The following is a 14,701-nucleotide window of genomic DNA, read 5'->3' on the forward strand; positions in this document are numbered from 1 at the left end:
TCCAGAGGAGGAACTTCTACCTTGTTCCTTCCTCTGTTCCTCTTCCTTATCTGCTCTTCTCTCTCCCTTTTCTATCCATCCTGTTCCTTTTCTCCTAAGGTCAATTCTCTCTCTTTCTGTTACTTAAGTCGAGCTGAGCATGACTTCTCTTAAAACTTCAATGGGCCATGGAAGATTTAGAAAAAGCAAAGCTAAGAAACTAGCTTAGTTTCAAGGAAGAGAGGTGGAGCTCTCCCTCCCACCCCGACCGCTTTATTTTTTTCTAAATTGTCCCAGCCAAGTCAGTGTGTGAGGGAAGTAAGCAGGAATTTGTGAGTTCCTCAAATGGAGGCAAGGAACCAAATGAAGATTAAAAAACAGCTTTTTTTTTTTTTTAATTGTAACTCTTGAGAAGTGGAGCATGACAGATGGAGTGCAGGAGGGTGAGAAACCTCCACATCCGTGTGCCTGGGTTTTCCATGTTCACTTTCATCGCTTGCAGTCACACCTCATATGTACCCAAAGTGTAAGAAGTATTGTTAGCATTTTTCACATAAACTACTTTTTCTATTTTTTTGAGAGGTGGGGGCTCAAGCAATGGAGGATGTATTTATTGTCAGTTGTCATATATGGACAGCTTTACATTGAAATGATTTCCCTCTGTGATTTTTTTATTTTCATTCAAAAATTTTTTTTTCTATTTTTATTATATGAACTATATAAAAATATTTTCTGTTTTCTGTTACATGAATCAGATTGAATACAGATCATAAATTAGTCCTTGTAGACTGGCCATATGTGATATTGTAATTTATAATAAGAAATGTATATTTGGTCTCCAACCTCGTTTCTGGAGCTAAACTCCTAAAACCCTTGAAATTTCTCAAGTGATGAGATCAATAAAGGTGTCTTTTGTTATATTAATGACGTGGCTTTTGGAAAACACCTTAGGATGGAGACTGGTTGCTAGGAGAACCAACCATATGACTAGAGGGTTGGAAATTTCAGTCCCAGCCCCTTGACTTCTCCTTGTAGAATTGCCTGCTCACCTCGAAGTTGTTTCTTTAGTATAAAGTTGTCTTTTAAAGCTGCATGTACCTGGGTTTAAAAGAATAAACCAGCAAGGGGAGTGGGACTGGAGACTGAGTTCAGTTGCCAATAGTTAATGATCTAATCAACCGTGCCTATGTGATGACGTTACAGAGTTCAAAAGAATGGGTTTTGGAGAGCTTCCAGATTGGTGACCATGTGGAGATTTGGGGAGAGTGGTGTGACTAGAGAGGGCATGCAAACCCACACTCATTTTGCATACCTTGCTTATGCATCTCTTCCTGAGATATATCTTTGTACAATAAACAAGTCATCTAGTAAGTAGAACGTTTCTCTGAGTTCTGTGAGCTGCCCTAGAAAATTAACCAAACCCAACGAAATGGCCATTGGAGCTCCAACCTAAACTTGGGCAGTCAGAAGCACAGGTGACAATCCAGATGTACATGAAGGAAAAGGCAGTTTTGTAGGACTGATCCTTTAACCTGTGGAATCTGTGACACCAACTCCAGACAGGTGGTGTCAGAATTGAGCTGAATGGTAGGACACCCAGCTGGCATTGGAGAACTGCTTGATGGTGTGGGGAAATTCCCCCTCGCCCAACATATATTCTGGAATTGGAATCAGATGGTTAGGGACCAGCCTCTGTCTTACCACCAACAGGAAGCTTGTAGGTCATCACTGACATATATCCCAAGTCTCTTCTTCAACTCATCCACCATTCACAGCCTGAGGTCAAGGCAAATGATAATTTAGAACACATTGTCCAAACAGAAGGAATAGATCAGAAAGTGGAAGAGGTTGGATTTCACACAAAATAGATGAGTTGTGGAAAATGAGCAGTTTTTTTCTTAATAAATGTGTGTATTTGGGCTTTGTTTATGAGGGCCTATGGGTCCTTGTCTTGGTATTTCCTGTTGTGTTCTGCTAAGAGGAACAGACGCTGGTGCATCTCTCACCAGAGCAAAGGTGCCACATGCGTTCACTCAACAAAGGATGTGAAAAATAAGGTATGTGCCCACATTCTGGAGTAGTTTTAAAACTCAAAATCAACTTTTTAAATGAAGTGACCTGGAGGCGTGGGGACAGGGCTACCCAGGGAATCTTCGGGGCTGTGGCCTCCTTGAGCCACGACAGCTGCTCACTGAGCTGTGTGATGACATTGCTGTCACCTCTGTCTTCTTCTTTTCGATTTCTCCCCTTTGTAGTGGGAATATCTGTCTTAGGCCTGTTTCAACATTGTATTTCGCACATCACTTGTTGGGCTTCACAAGTTCACTGCTGGGGAAGCATCTTGCCTCGAGATGGCCTGGAGCCTAACTTGTATCTGATTTAGGTGAAATTTAGGTGAGACTTTGGCTTTAGACTTTAGAGGTAATGCTGGAACACCTTAAGAACTCTGAGGCTGTTAGGATGAAATGTATGTATTTTTACATGAGAAGGACATGAATTTTGGAAGGGCCAAGGCCAGAATGCTATGGACTGTTTGTGCCCCTCCCCACCAAATTCATGTGTGGAAGCCCTAATGTGATATATTTGGAGGTGGGGACTTTGGGAAGTAATAACATCCTAAGAGTGGAGCCCTCATGGTGGGATCAGTGCCCCATAAGTAGAGGAAGATTCTCTCTCTCTCTCCACCATGTGAGGATGGGAGAGAAGATAGCTGTCTACAAGCTGGGAGGCCTGTTCTCACGGACACCATATCTGCCGCCACCTTGACTTGGACTTCCCAGCCTCCAGAACTGTGAGAAATAAATACGTGCTGTTTAAGCCACCCAGTGTATGGTATTTGACATAGCAGTCCACGCTAAGCTATACATCATCTTATTTTTTACCCCAGGAGCTTTGAAACTGAAAATGGACAATTTTAACAGAAATCACATCTATGCATGTAACATTCTTTTCCAACAGGATTCTGAATTTATAGCACAGTGATTTAAGGTAAGCAGAGAAGTGTTCATTTGAAATCTCAGTACAAATTTAGGTAGTAGAATCCTTTTACCACGGGAGTGTTTTTCTCTCTCTCTTGCATAGATTCCTGCACCAATGAGTTCAAGCTAGGGCATGGATAGTAATGTTTTGTGACTGCATGGACACAAATGGAAGCCACAGAAGTCTATATCCTGCACAGGTAGCAGGTTGTCTTGGTTTCTGTATGAAGAACAGACTGAAGGGGGGAAAGGGGCAAGATTAGCAGCAGAGAGATCTGCTCCTGGAGAGGGTGTGATAATAGGCTATTATAATAAGGGGCACTGCAATAATCCAAGTGAGAGACGATGATTGAGAGACGATGACGGTCTGGTACAGGTGTTGGGGTATGGCAAGAAGTGGTTGATTCTAAATAAAAACTGAAAGTAGAGCTGGCAGGACTTGCTGAGGAACTCTAGGTGAGAAGAAGATGGTCAGGAATGACATCAGATGTTTGGCCTGATATTGCCGTTCACCAAGGTGAAGAAAAGCATGATGATTTTACGATGTCTATTACAGCAGAGGTGTCAACCAAGAAATCACATTTATTGATCTGGATTTTATGGGCGAGGTTCTGACCTGGAGATAGAAATTTGGGAGTCATCACCAAAGGTGATGTTTAAGTTGTATTTAAAGGTGTAAAACTGGTTGACATCACCCAGGAGCAAGTATAGACAGAGAGAGGCAAAGACAGGAGTGATACAGTCACAAGCCAAGGGATGCCTGGAGCCACCAGAAGCTGGAAGAGCCAGGAACTGAATCTTCCCTAGTGCCTTCGGAGGAAGTGTGAGCCTGCTGATGACTTGATTTTAGACTTCTGGCCTCCAGAACTGTGAGGGATTATATGCCTGTTGTTTTAAGCCAACCAGTTTGTGATAACTTGTTTCAGCAGCCACAGGAAACTAATACAATATCCCAATTGTCTTAAGAAAGTTTCAATAGTGGCTGCTTATAATTACTGCATTTTTTTCTCTTTGTAAAAATGTTACTTTATTTAATACTCCAAAAAACAATCTCTAGCTCTCTAATGATTTTGCAAATGAATCTAAGTAGCTGTACCACACAATACATTGAGTTTCTTTGTCTATAACATTTTTCTTGAACATACAATAAACATGGAAATTGGGTTTCCATGAACCCTGCTTACTGCCTTAACTAGCTGTTGTGTGCCTGATGTGATAGCCCTCGAGGTCGCCCAGGAAGGAAGGATAAAGCTATTAGCTGACAATCAGGAGATGGAAGCTTTAGTGGTGTTGACTCCCATTTTGCATTCCTGTGGAATAATAGCCATTCCAGAAGCTGTCAACAGAAAACAAGATGGCAATTTGATCTATTCCTTTGCTGATAGCTGCTCCTTAAATATACAGTATTATATTGCCTCTCTTTATTGCCACGTCTATAATTCTAGTTTATTACATCATAAGCAATTTACTATACACTTATATTTATTGCACCTTTAATTTCAAGGCTACACGTTTAAATTCTGATCCCCTTAGATAAATACTCTCTTCCCACTCAGCTTACTTCTTCTTGTTTACTTCTGGAGACCAGAACAGTCCTGGTAAAGATTTCATGGTAGGTGAATTTGGGAAGGAAGCAGGTGTTTCTTGACCTAATGAAGAGTGAAAGGATAAGGGATACCTGGGTTTTTACCTTTCAAGAAGTCCTGGGTAGGGACAGAGCTGTGGGTAAGGATGAGGACAGACTCAGTGGTCTGGCTGTAGCCCAAACCTACTACAAGTGTCTTCAGATATCATGTCCTTTGTAAAGGGAGAACGAGATTGAGATCCCCTGCCCTGGACAATAACCGTGCTCAAGCTCTCTCCTTGATGTCTCAAAGATTACTGAATGAATTCAGCAGGAATGGCCTTTGAGGAGGAAGAACATATGTCAGTGGGGTAGGAATTTCTTCAGTTATTCCAGTTATGGGAAAGGCCAGTTAAGGGAAAGGCTATGGGTTATGGGCAGTTTAGTAGATGCTGCCAGTAATTTTTCTTAATAAATTGGAGTTGCACATAAAAGAAAAAAAAAGTTATCCAAAGCCAAAGGTAGTCTTACTCCAGTGTTATTCAATATCCAATTTAATTCAGTTCATTAGACTTCATTGGCTATCCAGTCATGTCTAAGACTATGTTAGCCACAGTGAGGGATGAAAGCACTTGGTTCTTGCTCTCAGCAGTGCTTCCAATCAATTGGAAGAGGGTGAACCATTGGTGGTAGATCACAGGAAAGAAAGAAAGACACTACTTTGGGAACTATATTCAATATCTTGTAGTAACCTGTGGTAAAAAAGAATATGAAAACGAATACATATGTTCATGGATGACTGAAGCATTATGCTGTACACCAGAAACTGACACATTGTAAACTGACTGTACTATACATTAATAAAAAATACGTGTGTGTGTGTGTGTGTGTATATATATATATATATATATATATATATATATATATACAACCTTTTGTACAGCAGTCAATTACTCTATTAGATACTAGAAGCTCACTCTGTCCCCTGCAATGTGGAGTCATCTTTCTTGATTCTTACAGCCAGGGGTGAACTCCCCCCTCTCTTTTGATGACATATAATCTAGTGCATATTTGAGAAATTCATTTTGATATAAGATTGTTAAGTTGGGAGTCTAACTGTTTCCTGAGGGTAGGAACAGTGTAAATTGATACTTCACCTTCTCTGCCAGGACTAAATGCAATGATTTGGACGCAGTACATTGTCTCCAACAAATGACCATTCAGTTGAATTGAGTCTCTTCTTTGGGCTTTAACATCCTGTCTGATAAAGTAGGAAGTTCTGCCAAGATGAAGGGGCTTATGAGAGAGGCAGGGAAGGAGGGTGGTTGTTGAGGTGCACAGAGACTGCCTGACTTCCCCATCACTGCCTTTTTAGCAGTTGATTGCTCCTCTCAACCATTATGGCCCATTGTCCCCGAGCACTTTCAGAGCTCTGATCCTCTCTGAACACTCACTCTCATCAGACTGCCAGCACCTTCACATCATGGAGGAATGGCTCATCTCCTATTCAACTACAGATTTCAGGCGAGAACTAGGAATAGTGCCAAAGGCTTCATGCCAAACGTTTATTCTTATGCAAGTCTGTGATCACTTGAATATCTCTTGAGAGTAACTTTATTTTTAACTTTTAACATCTCACTTAAATGACGAAAGGCCTCAAATTTCATTTATCTACTTATTAATTAAATGAATGGAATATGCTAAGTTCACAACCTATAGTTTGGGGAAGCTGTGGTAGACATTTCATCATATTTTTCTGGTTTTCTTCCCCCTCTAATTCTGCTGTTTCTTCAACTGGAATTTCTTCTTGCTGAGAAGGAAATACTGCTGTTAAAGATGAGAACTGATGTCTGAAGCCAGAACAAATGGAATCTCATAGCTCTGACAGAGCAGTATTTACCAGTGTGTGTGCATAGAAGTCACCCATGAGATGCCACACACAAAGGGAGTTCAGTGGTCAAATAAGTTTGGGAAGCACTGCTGAGTACCATCCCTTTCTGGAAATTCACACTGCACAATAACATATAAAAATCTCTCAGAAGTCCTATAGTAAAGAAAGCAATTTGACTCTCTTTAACTCAGTGTTCCTCAAATTCATTTGATTATAGGATAGTTTTCCTTGTAACTGGGATGTGCAGTGGAATTGCTATCCTGAGAAACACATTTTAAAAAATTTGATCTAGTGACCTGCTCTCCTTGGGACTGACTAAATAATCTGTGGTCTTACATGCTGTTTTTGTGCTCATTTTAGTGAAAAGTTAAACATCAAATTCTTGATCAGAAATATAAACACCCTCGATATGACAGGTTTTTTTTGAAAAACTAATATTAGATTCATACTATCAATTTTTACCTCTTTTTCCCATTTACAAGAATAATCTAAGCATGGAGATTGTCTGTATTTCTATGAAAAAAAGATCTTTTAATTAATCATCTCAAAGATATGTTGTAGGCAAGATGCAAGTTCTTAACATGATGCAAATGTTTTAAAATGCAAAGACTTTTGCTGCATTTTGTTCTTATTCCTTTTTCTAATTCTTTTCCATTAGGTTTTAATATCTCTGCCTATTTGAAAAAAATTAAAAGTCCTTTTAATGAAATTTTTCATTCACTGATTTAAACATTATTCAAAATGGTATACTAGGCGACAACAGTCATTTAGAACATTTGAAAAGATTACAAAATCTCAAATGTAAACACTCACATATTTTATTACATTCCCCTTCTGTTAAAGAGCCTCAAATTGGAATTTTCTATTTCTTATTGTTCAAGTCACCTAGAGTCCAGAAAGTGTTTCAGTTGCACATACCTTTCTAGATTTGTTCAGTCACATTCTAATATCCAACACTATAAAATGAACAGAGTTTTCACTGACGTGAATAATGAATAAACTCTATGGAAGTCATTTCTCAGAGAAAATTTCTTTGTGAAACATTTAGGTCCCAGATGAAGAGAGATAAACTCAACTAATATGCATATTCAGGAAAGCTACAAGTCGATCAAAAATAAAGCACAGTTAAATGTCATGTCACAGAGGGATCTGTGTTTGGAATGCTACTTAGAGGAACTTTTGGAGAAACATGTGCCATTTATTTTAAAAGTGCTGAAATCTGGAAATTCTCTTTGCTGCTCATTTACATATATTTTAAAATACGCTGTTCTCTGTGAACTCCCACAATGGACACCACAGTCTGGTGTGTGTGCAGACATCATTTTACCCCTAAATAATTTTATTTAAAAAGTACAGACACATAAATTGAATAAAATGTTGAAAGAAAGGGAAAAACAACGAAATTTCATCACACCACTGTGAAACAATTATTATTAACATTTTGGTGAATTTCCTTCTATTTTATTCATAACTATACATTTCTGAATTTTCTTTGAAATAATTAAGATGGGACTATCCTATTATCTCCTGCCATTTTCACTAACACCATACCATAGACATCTTCCCCCTAAAACAACCCTCCTTTTTAGTGTTGTCTAATACTTTATTGTTTGGATAGATCATGGTTGACTTAATTAATCTCACTTTTTTTTTTTGGTAAGTTGTTACTAATTCTTTACTGTTATTAATCCTATTATGATTGACATTTGGTGTGTTCCATGATTTCACTGAAAGAAAAATGCTTTGAAATGTAGCTATTCAGTCGTAAGTTAGAAACAGTTTAAGCTTTTGTTACATAACTTTACATCGCCATGCAGAAATGAAGGATGACAAATTTATACTTGCATCCACTGTATAGAAATGCCCAAATGAACGGCAATCTTTCTGAAAATATGTATGGTTTTTATGTTAGTTTGTGACAAAGTATTTATTATTACTTTAAATTGCATCCCTTTGAATACGGATGAGTTTAATTTTTAAAACTTACTACCTATTGGTACATCTGTTTCTGTCTTTTGTCTTTTTATATCTTGAGATATCATTGTTTTTGTTATTGAGGTAAGTTGCTCTCTTATCTTAAGGATGCAAAGCATTTGACATTTTTTTTTCAAATATTTCCAGCTTATTATTCAGCTCTTAATGCTGATTAGAGTTTTAGGCAGAGAAATTCAAGTTTTTATAATGTCAAATATTTGATTATTTTTCCTTCAAACATGAGACATTTGTAATAGTTGTTAATATTTCTGGTTCTTTCTTTTCTGAATGTATGAATGGATTGCACCTGACTGTCTTTGACTGGGGCTGTGTCCAATGACTTGTGAGCAGAATTTACATGAGTCATTTCCCTGGATAGAAGGAAGAATCGGTGGGACAACTTTCTTCTGTTTCTGTCGGTCCTGGTGGTGGGGACAATAGAGTTACTCCCTCAGCCTGGAATTCAGAGGGAGAAAATGTGAAGCAGAACCTGTAACAGACTCACTTTGGCATTTTAGCAGGAAAATATCTTTGGTTATTTAAAGCCCTTCTTCTGTGGGTGAGTCACTTGTTACAATAATTGAATCTAGCCTTGCGAGACTATGGGAATATTTACAATTAAAAATTTCTCCTCTATCCATCAAATTGATAAATATTTACATATATTATTACTATGAGGATTTTAAACTTTTTTATTTCTTATAATTTAGTTATTTTGTCCATTTAAAGTTTATTCTGGTGTATGGTGTTGGGGAAAAACTAATATAATATATATCTATACAGATATAGATATAGATATAGATATATAAAACTTGTATATATATTTTTATACATATTTACTAATGTGTTACACAACCTTTGAATTCATCATATTTTGTATTATTGTATAACTTAAGTCCTGGACTATTCTCTTTTGCTGACTTTTCTGCTCATTATCTTCAAATATCCACCATTGTTGTTTTGTTTATCGCATTGACCATACTTTAATTAAATGCTTGAGCTATTATATAATTACATGAGTGTTCTTTTGAGCACAAATGTTCTTAAAACATAAGGTTGCAAATCAAGTATATTCATTTTCATATTATTTTGTCAGGCCAAAACATGATAAATTGCTAACATAAGGAAGCAGTAACTCCTCCCCTCACAATAAATACCAAGGAATCAATGTTTGATTTTTTGAGAAATTAAAAAAAAAATAACACCAGTGTGACTTTTGTGGATCTCTCCTTGCACTTAAACTGTACTTACTGTCATTCTGGCTGTTAAAAAATTTATAAATTTGTCTACACTTCTTAAAAAATTTATTAAAGCATTTGAGTTTGCACATTTACTTCTCCATACAGCTTTGGCAGTATTCTGTATGTTTTAACGTGTTTTTTGCATTTTTATTATTTTATAAATCTTTTTAAAATACATACATTTTATCCTCATTGACTCAAAAGTTAGTCAGAGTGATTTTTAAATTTCAAAATTTGAGGTCTCATTAAATATTTATTTTTCTTAATTTAACACCTAAGTACATTATTGGAAATTCAGAAAATATAGGAAAAAAAGGAAAAAGAAAATTTAAAATTCTACCACTCAGAGACTTAACAATATCAAGATTTAGGTGTGTTTTCTTCCAATCTGTTTTCCTTTTCAATATATAGATCTACACTAGAATCATATTGCACATAAGATGTTGTGTTTTTGTGTTTTTCTCTTAATGACATTTCCTCTATTATTTAATACTTAGCAAAATATAATTTTAATGCTGTATAATACTCCACTCCAAAAAACAAAAGTTTATTTACATAACTCTATTGTTAGAAATATCTTTATTTACAATTCTTTGCTATCAAAAATAATGCTTCAATGAATATATCTTTGTGAAAAAATTGCTCGTTTCGTCAATTCTTTTATATGAATTTCTGGGTTAAATAATATGTTCATTTTAAAAGATCTTAATGCATATTGCCTAACTGCCCTCAGGAAAGATTGCATCAATTCATATGTCTACCATTAGTATATAAAAGTGCACGTTTCTCTGAATTTCTAGGCATTGTAAATAAAAAAATCAATTCCTTGGGCAAAAACTTTGCAATTGATGGTCATTTAAACCCACATTGCATTAAGTATTAATGAAGCTGAACATTTTCTAATGACATCCTGTTGTATTTCGTTGTAATTGTTCTTTCTCCAGAATTCTTTTTTTAATTAGAGGTACTGGGGATTGAACCCAGGACCTTCTGCATGCTAAGCATGTGCTCTGCCACTGAGGTATACTCTCCCCCATTTCTCCCATTCTTAATTCCTGCTTCTCACTCATTTTGAGTGGGGTATCCATATTCATCTTGCACATTTGTACATTGAAGAAATAAGTTATCTTCCCATATTTGCTTCAGATACTTTTTTTAACTTTGCTATACCTTTTAATTTTATTTAACTTGTTTTTTCTGATCATGAAAGTTTTATATTTTTATGTAATTTTATCCATCTTTTTATAGTGAAGACATTTACTCTTCTTTTTGGAAACTGTTTCCCACTCATGCCTCCTTACCATTCTTGTGGTGAGGCCGGAGTGGCCTGTTGTGCTATGGTGACAGCAGAGTATTTCAATATATGCCAATCCCTTGTGCTGGACTTTTATACGAGGACCAAGAGAAAACAAGTTCATCTCTCTCCAGGGACCCAACCCATGAGACTGGAAGTTCAGCGTCTGTCGGCACATGACGGCCTTTCATCATATTCACAGAGGAATGAAGGGAGCCGTGTGCAGAGATTAGAAAGGAGATGTACAGGGGAGATCAGAGATGAAAAATATCTTAATGGGGTTCAGGTGTCTGCTTCTAGTTATTTCTGGGGTCCAGCTACATCTTTGCTTTTGCATCTCCATAGACATATAATAAGTTCCCCTTTTCAAATTGAACTAATTCCGTATAGGTTTTTGTTAAATGCAACCAGAGTTCTAACTGACATTTTATCTTTATGATTTTTTTTTTTGCTGTAATGCTTAAAAATTTCTCCCTATTCTAAGATTGGAGAAATATTGCCTAATTTTTTTTCTGTTGATTTTTAAACATTAAGTGTTCTAATGGATTTAGAATTTATTTTGTGTATAGTGTGAGGTAACCATCGTTTTAAAAATATATAACCAATCATGGAAACATACATGAATATTCTCTTTTTTATATATTTTTATTTATTTATAGTTTACAATTTTATGGTATACATTAGTGAATATTCTATACTAAAACAAATTGTAGAAATTTAGACAAATAAATAGTAAATCTTGATTGGGGTTAAGATATATCTCCTGTATCTTTTAGTTTGGCTATGAAGGATAAATAGAATCTTGACATGTACAGAAACAAAGGGAGTATATCATAGGCAGAGCATTGGAAAAGACTTTGAAATTTGGAAAATATTGGTCAATTTGGGACAGATGTTCCTGGAAATAAGTTAAACATTTCCCTTACCTTTTCCCTCCAGCTGAACAGAATTCAGCTGTGGCACCTCTTACTTTTGTATGGTACTAATTTATTATTGTTAGTCCCTCCTTTTGAACTATAAGCCTCAACTCTCTAAGTTGTATTTATAGTCTCAACAACTGTACAGAGCATTGCACAGAAAAAAGGTGGTCAGTGTATGTTTGTGAAATGGATGAGTAACAGAGTATGAGTTTTTACCGGCAAGAGAGGCAATGGGGAGATAGCCAAGAGGTTTGCCTGGAATATTAATATGATCTAATCTGGGTTTTAATCAGGTTGTTGTATAATTATAATTCCATAATATATATTTGCAGTGTCTTTAAACTTTTTGCTTTGTTATTTTCTGTGGTTGTTTTCAAACAAGGCAGGTATAATTTGCCTATTACACACATCTTCCCATGGTTATCCTTGGTATTTCAAAGGCCAGTCTCTAATCATAAATCCAAAGTACTAGCTAAGAGTAACGATTGATTCTTTTCTGAATATCAAATGCAGAAATTAAACAAATGTATTTTGTGTAAGTCATTAAAAATGTGAATCAACCAGGAAGAACAGTGAAAAAACAAAAATCAATGTGCATTTGCAACGTAGAAGACATTTCTGGTTAGCAGCTAGGGTGACTAACAATTCTGAGTTGCCCGGGTCGCAGGATTCTCAGTGCTAAGACCAGGACAGTAAGTTGCCCTATAACTTGACCAATACGAACATACTGAAGTTTACCAAAATTAGGTGGGTATCTGTGTGCAGGACCGGGTAGTGTAACTCACGTTACCTGAAAGCACTGTGATACATTTTATCCTTCCTAGGTTACAAATGGGAGAGCACCTCCGGCAATGTAATTGCAAGGACTGGGGAAAGGACTGAGAAACCTCAGATGTAAAAGTTAACTCTAGCTGTAAATGCTTTTTATAGCTTTGATTCTAATTTCCACTGGGATTCTTTATAAATAAATCTGTCTGTCTCTCAACTTTTTAACTTACCAAACGGAGCTGATAACATGAAATGACAACAGAGATATGATAATGCTGAATGACTGAGAGCACTCTGCAAGCACTGTGCCAGTTTTCCGCTGATGCCTAATCTTCTCTGAAGATGGAATTAGTCAGACATTTTATTATTTTCATTAGAATTCAGAGTCCAGCTTTTCATAGGACAAGGGACAGTGAATTGCAGCTTGTGATTGGATGAACTCTTAAATGTTCTTGGGGATTGGAGATCATTGATTACCTTATCTCTCATAAATGTCCTGTAGAGCTGGGTAGGAATCCTTTCTTGTTGCCATGGAACTCAATAGGATTCTGGAATGCATGACAGGGTGGAGACACTTGTTCATAATGAGCACCATAAATTGAGCTAAAATTGCATTCAATTTCACAGCACAGGAGGATTCCCTAATGACTGCTGTTGGTGGGTCTGAGAGTCCGCAATGATCCTAGGACCATCCTAATCAACTGATGAAAGCTAGCTCGAGGGGAAAAGGAACTCACACCATCCTCTGTGTGCTAGCGTGAGGAGAGAGGGGACCAGAAGACTCAGGAGCCCGGGTTGGGTCTAGGGTGAGGCAAGTGAGGCATTCATTTAGGATATACAATTTAAGGGGACACCAAAAAAGTCTGGAATCAAGAAAAGTAGTATTTCAGTTCAATATTTTAAAAATCTAAAAGTAATGCAAAAAAAATCTATGTATAACTGAAAAAATTGTGCTCTACACTGGAAATTGACACAACATTGTAAACTGACTGTAACTCAATACAAAAAAGTGTTAACAAAAATCTATGATGAATAAAATATCTAGGCTGCCGATAAAGTCAGGATCCTTAAGGCACAGTTCAAGCCCACGCTCACTCACCTCCTCCTAACCCTGCGCCTGCCCAGGTCTATACTGAGGGAGCTGTGGGCCACAGTCACTTTGCAGAGTAGCCTTCTCACCAATGTGTTGTTGGTTGTAGATTCAGCCATCTGGAGTGTAGTGTGTCTACCTCAGTGATAATGTAAAAAAGTTAACAGCACTTCCCAATATACCTCCTTTCTACTGGAGAGTAGTTTAGGCACTAAAAATAGATTTTTTATATAAATTAAGCACTCTCTAAATGCCAACCACTGTGCTAAGTGCTTTATATTATTATTTACATTATTATCTTACTATAATCCCTTCAGTTAATTATCTTATGAGATATATACTGCCATCCCTAGTTTCCTTTTTTAAAATTGAAGTGTAGTCAGTTATAATGTATCAGTTACAATGTGTCAGTTTCTGATGTAGAGCATAATGTTTCACTCATACATATACATACATATATTCATTTTCATATTCTTTTTCATTATGGGTTATTATAAGATATTGAATGTAGTTCCCTGTTCTACACAGAATAAATTTGTTATTTTTATCTATTTTTATATGTAGTAGTTGATATTTGCAAATCTGATCTCTATTTTCTGGAAAAGCAAACTAAGGCTTAGAGATGATAAACAGCTTTCCCACTGCCACGTATCTGGTAAATATTGGTAAATATTAGAGCTTGGTTGGAATTGCGCCAGTATGGTTATAAAATCCTTGCTTTCATTTATTTCTCATCCATTGACCCCCTGAAAAGCACAGAACTAAGTGAAGTAACTAAATGCTTACAAGCAAGTGCCCATGTGTATCTGACGCAAATGACTAAATAAAAAAAGAAACATGCATAAACCTAGTTCGCCAGGAAGTATATCCTGAGAAATTCACTGAAGGCAAGAACCAGAATTGCTGTTGGTGTGTGCCATTGTTAAGAAAGTGACAGCAAGAGGCACGATTGTTAATAAAGTGATGGTGAGAGACTGGGTAACTCAGGGTCTCAGCTTTATT

At 36.6% G+C, this 14,701-nt stretch overlaps 1 protein-coding gene across 5 annotated transcripts in view; it reads right to left on the reverse strand.

Annotated features, from left to right (window-relative positions):
* The window catches only part of GRIK1 (glutamate ionotropic receptor kainate type subunit 1), a 355,456-nt gene that overhangs the window by 140,430 nt on the left and 200,325 nt on the right, over window positions 1-14,701 (reverse strand). The window contains exon 1 of one of the 5 annotated variants that reach the window (XM_072968128.1): window positions 13,087-13,127. The exons of 3 other annotated variants lie outside the window; for them this stretch is intronic. Coding sequence is in view for 1 of the 2 variants with exons in the window: in XM_072968123.1 (XP_072824224.1) it covers window positions 12,840-12,858 (19 nt within the window). In the remaining variant the exon portion in view is untranslated. Of the gene's footprint in view, window positions 1-12,839; window positions 12,880-13,086; window positions 13,128-14,701 lie in introns of those variants that run through there. One more of the 5 variants, XM_072968123.1, reaches the window with a different exon arrangement.

This window comes from Vicugna pacos, chromosome 1 (assembly GCF_048564905.1).
Source record: "Vicugna pacos chromosome 1, VicPac4, whole genome shotgun sequence".
NCBI lineage: Eukaryota > Metazoa > Chordata > Mammalia > Artiodactyla > Camelidae > Vicugna > Vicugna pacos.